General features: G+C 43.3%; 1 protein-coding gene across 1 annotated transcript; it reads left to right on the forward strand.

Moving 5' to 3' along the window:
- The first annotated feature begins 3833 nt into the window (after positions 1-3833).
- LOC140238270 (atrial natriuretic peptide receptor 3-like) lies at positions 3834-4727 on the forward strand. The gene has a single exon (XM_072318206.1). It carries the CDS (start codon positions 3834-3836, stop codon positions 4725-4727), a length of 894 nt encoding a protein of 297 aa, XP_072174307.1.
- The last annotated feature ends 376 nt before the right edge of the window (positions 4728-5103 follow it).

Here is a 5103-nt window from a genome sequence, read left to right on the forward strand (position 1 = left end):
CAAAACTGTGTGGGAACTGGTATAGCTATATGCCCCTTCCGTACACCCACCCAATGTCTTCACAACGGAACCCCCTCAAAACAAACGAAACAAAGAAACAAAAAAAAAATGTTGGACAAGAAAAAACAAAGAAAAACAAAGCCCCCCCCCAAAAAAAAAAAAACAACCCCAACAACAACAACACATAAAGATTATTGGAGGAAAACCCAAACTACATGTATATACCAAAATGTAATGTCCCTAGCATTACATCGCCCATGGTTCAGGCTTTCAGGGCGGCGTGCACAAAATGCTCTTCTACCGTTACATATCAATTGCTAGTCAATCACTGGTAATGCACACATGGGTGAGCACACATTTTGTCTTAATGATACTGATTTTTTTAGTTGATTGGATTACTCGTTTGAATCAAAACTGCCCCAAGGGATTATTCCATCGTTGTCATGGCTAATCTGATTTTTTGATGAGGTTGTTACAGGTGTGTACACTGTGGTGGATTCTAATCTCTAACATAGCAAATTGCAATCGTATATTTTGTTGTAGTCTTTCCTTGTCTTGAACACAATCATGAAGACATAGTTATACACTATTGTGTTATGGAATGAGCGTTTATATTGTTGTTATTATGATAACAATAATTATCACTTTTGTAATTGTTGGCTTATTTGAATGTTATTATTCCTACGGTTAGTTTTCTTAATAAAGGATGTTGTTATATGACTACAATATTTTGTTGTTTATCATCTGCAGGGAATCATTTTTGAGAATCATTAAATCATTTGTTTGTAAAATCCATTCCTCTTTGACCCTGAATAGTTAGAGCAGTAAAAGTTGTGGTGGAGGTATGGTTTCGATAACAATGTCAGCGTTGCTGATACAAAAGTGGTTCGTGAAGGGAAAGCGGCAGCCGACTTCAGGTTTCCTCGATGAACTCAGTAGTCATGCGCCCCCTTTCGGCCGAACGCTTATAGCCCAGTCTGAGTACAGTAGTAAACTTTCGTTCGTACTCTTCAGCGTGCAGCTCAGGGAGAATGAGAGAGGGAGAAAGAGAGGGGGAAAAAAAAGAAAGAATGGCAAACTGGAGAAAATTCGAGACAAGTAGAAACACAGACATGGACACTCATTCACTCACAGTTTGATAGATAGATAGATAGATAGATAGATAGATAGATAGGTCATACACACAGGCAGTTATACAAGCATTGCAGGTAGCTAGCTTGCTCGATAGATAGATACTTAGTAGAAGACAATTAATGATGGCAGATCGGTAGACATTTATAATATTCTTGCATGCATGTATCGGTTTCACACTAAGTTTCATATAGCCATTAACGCACTTTTCTTTTTCTTTAGTCTTCAACGACGCGCATGCAAAGTAAAGAAACAAGAAACCACTGTTACGTCTGGCGCTTGGCTATATGCCAGGCTAGGACGATAATAATTATTCATTGTAGTGAATTTAAAAAGTCATTTGCACAGTCTTGTCTCTAGTACCACTTATCATTTTAAAATGACGAATAGTTTGTATAGCACTCAGCAGTGTGGCATAATGTTTCATTAACGGAGAGAGTTATCGGAGTGAATATTTAACCCTATATCACCAAATAAAATGTTTCTGCGTATTTGATGAATTCGTTGAGAAGGCCTCTGGTTTAACATGAAGAGAAAAAGGAAGAGAAAAGTGGGGGGGGGGGAGGAGGAAGATCTCTATCAGTCTTCGTACTATCGAGAGCGTGTTGACAAAGCTCGATACGTGAAGAGGCTGCATCCCACAGATATCAATCATGGCATGACAGGTGAAGATCGGATGTATGAATGAAAAGCTGACATTTCAGTCGAGGAGTGGAGAAGAGTTAGCAGATCGAAGATGTATCTGTGAGAGAGAGAGAGAGAGAGAGAGAGAGAGAGAGAGAGAGAGAGAGGAAGGGGGGGGGGGTTGCTGGTCAAGCCCTAGACTGGTGACAGCAAGTGCGAGTCTCGAGAAAATCTCCGCCAGTCCGAGCGCTAGCGAAGTTTTATTGGATAATATCAAATCACGATCGCGGCCGAAGAGATTCTCAGCGATTTAATGAAATCGTCGATTTTGAAATTAAAGATAAAAAAGCGGGAGGCTGGAGGGAGGGGTAGAATATCTATGTCTTGTTTGTGACACGTGAAATGAGGTCGCGATCACCTCTTCCTTTGGCTGACTGACAACACAACACAAGTGTATCAGAAGTCGCGTCGTTTTAAAGCAGCAATGGTATCTCAAATATGTGATGTATATCCACGACCATTGTCCTTACGAATCAGGAGCAATTTATCACCCGCATCATAACCCCCGTATACAGACAGCAAGCGAACGGCGCACACATACAGACGCACACACACACACACACACACACACACTTGGTTATTTCGGTAGTCAGTGCTGGGTGCGTCGTTTTATGGGTTTTCTGAACGTGGCTAAAAAGGGCGGAAAAAGGGGGCTTCTTTCGCCTGGCATTCATGCCGCTAGAAGAAAATTGAGGGCATTTTGATTAGCTCTATTCAAAACCCTTCGGGAACGTTTAAGTCAAATAGACATTGTGAGACAGGTTAGAGCAAACAAGGACTAGGAAATTGCGACGGAGCTCCCACAAACGATGACAAATTTCTCCATCGGGCGCCGCAAATAAAAAAAGAAACGGAGAGAGTATACTTCGCTCGGAATATTACACCGTTATACACGTACAACATTCCGTCACGCTATCATGACCATAAAAGACGGCACAGTTCTGAACCAAAGGTAAACAAACTGCAGAGATTTAAATATATATTTATCAACAAGATGATCGTGGAGATGAAGAGCACAGAATGATGATTATTTATCATTGATATCTTATTCTCTGACATTGACTGGTCAACCTTATCCATATCACCCCTGCCCTTCCCCCCCCCCCTCCCCCCGAAAAAGTCAATGTCAACATGACAACGACTAAAGTACAACTTAAGGTCAGGTGTCAAGAACTTTGGTCAACATCACTCGAACAATGATAACAGAATACCAGCGTTACGCCAGTTTGGTTTACTACCTGTCGGACAGCGAAGGAATGCGTGGGATAGATCTTAATATCCTTACATTACCGTGGGTTTGTGTGCAAAGACAAAATTGAACCACTTTGGCTTCTACGCAGAGGTGTTAATACGTTCAAGTACTTCAAGGATCTCTTCGAGGGATAACAAGACTTGTGATCATTCCTTTCAACAAAACACCATCAGTATTGTCAGATATGCGACATACACAGCACGCCGATTACTTTAGCACCCAATTTACTGGAGTTAGTATTTTTTCTCCCAGAGTGTATTAATTATTTTCCTTGGTTGTTATTGTATCAAGAGGATCGGCGCACGTCGCATGCATTCTCGCTTGCTCTCGCTACCAATCCGTATCAAACGCCGCTGACGAAAATGTACTACCGCGCGTGTCACTGGCCCAATGGACCCTGTGAGTGCACAAACATTGCGTTCAGAGAGGGGATTCGGTCTCCAGAAGTCGATACCAATTGAATATTCTCGTGCGACTGACTAATTTGAGACAAAAAGGGTGAGACGCCAGCATTTCACAGTTCACTTTTTCACTCCGTGACCGGCGCAGCGCACCCACACACGTGGTAATTAACCCAAGTTTGGTTCCTCGTCATATCACTAGCAGCAGCTCGATTCGGAGCTATCTCTGTGTAGTAGTGGTTGTCGTACGCTCGGCTCATCATATGTCATTTAGGCGAAGAGACGGTCGGACGACGGTCGGTGGTCAGGCGTCGTGCGCTTCACTCGGCTTTCCGTGATTGTACTGGCAACACTATCTTCTTACCATGGGAGGCTTAAAAGGATTCCGCACCGGAGGTCTTCTCCGATTTCTACCTTTATGTGTCATATTTGTCGTGTTCATGGAGAACATCAGTTGCAAGATGGTGAAAGAGGGGCACAAGCAGTTAGCATGGGGTGTCATGTTGCCGACGTACTTTCTGCCCACCCAGCAGGGGAATACACCGAACTGGCTACCACCAGGCCGACACTACCCTTACCATCTTGAGATGGTGGTGCCCGCCATCCGCATTGCGACCGAAAAAGTAAAGAGGGAATACCTTCCTGGAAGGAATATTACCGTGCAGATTGAGGACACCAAGTGCGATTTGGAGAACACGCAATTCCAGGCCGCCGAAATGGAGGTGAAATTTGACAAGAAAGTGTATGCATACTTCGGACCCGTGTGTGAGTACCCGGTCGCACCGGTGTCGCGCTTTGCCAAACGATGGAATATCCCGCTTATCACTGTCGGAGCTCAGGCCTTCACCTACCACCAAGCTCGCATGATAATCAATTTTATGCCGCCGCATGTACACCTGGGCCGATTTGTCTATGAAATATGGGAAAAATATCACTGGACCAGGGGAGTCATGTTGTACCATAAGAACGACAAAGGGATGGAGGACCCATTTTTCATGATGGGAGCAGTGTACAAAGGGCTCCAACTCCAGGGGCCTATGAACTTCTCCAACCACGGCTTTGACGAGTTTAGTAACGTGGATTATACGCAGATATTAAGAAAAAACGTGATGCCAGAATCTCGAGGTATGTGCCATGATAATCTATTTATGCCACAAAATAATGTTTCAGACTTGGAAAAGAAGTCATTTGATCGTGTCCAAAATAATGCAGCTTCCACGCACAAAATGTTACCTTTAACATGCCGCAAGGTGGTTTAAGAACATAGGAACGCATATCAACCAACACACACACGCGAAAGGTCAGGGCGAATTCAGTGGGAAGCAGGTGATATACAAACATTTTAATAGACAATTACCGTCGTAATACTGACCACAAATACAGCAGGCTATTAGATACGGTCCGCTGTTTGTCCTCTACCGCTCGCCCATATCTCGAAACAAATTGCTGCTTCAATACACGACTATAGCCAAGTCAGGGCCTCTGAATTTGCATTAATTTGATTAGCTCTGACTTTTTTTCTCTCCTTTTTTTTTTCTCTGACTCTTCGCCTTCATCCATCGTTCTCCCGAGTTGTACACGTGCTGTTAGTACCTGGGATACGTGTATCTAAGTGCTCGCCAGCCATTTTTCATC

This window comes from Diadema setosum, chromosome 14 (genome assembly GCF_964275005.1).
Source record: "Diadema setosum chromosome 14, eeDiaSeto1, whole genome shotgun sequence".
Classification (NCBI taxonomy): domain Eukaryota; kingdom Metazoa; phylum Echinodermata; class Echinoidea; order Diadematoida; family Diadematidae; genus Diadema; species Diadema setosum.

What these genes read in the sequence shown, in the direction of transcription:
- LOC140238270 (XM_072318206.1), top strand. Translation starts at nt 3,834, where the DNA reads ATGGGAGGCTTAAAAGGATTCCGCACCGGAGGTCTTCTCCGATTTCTA.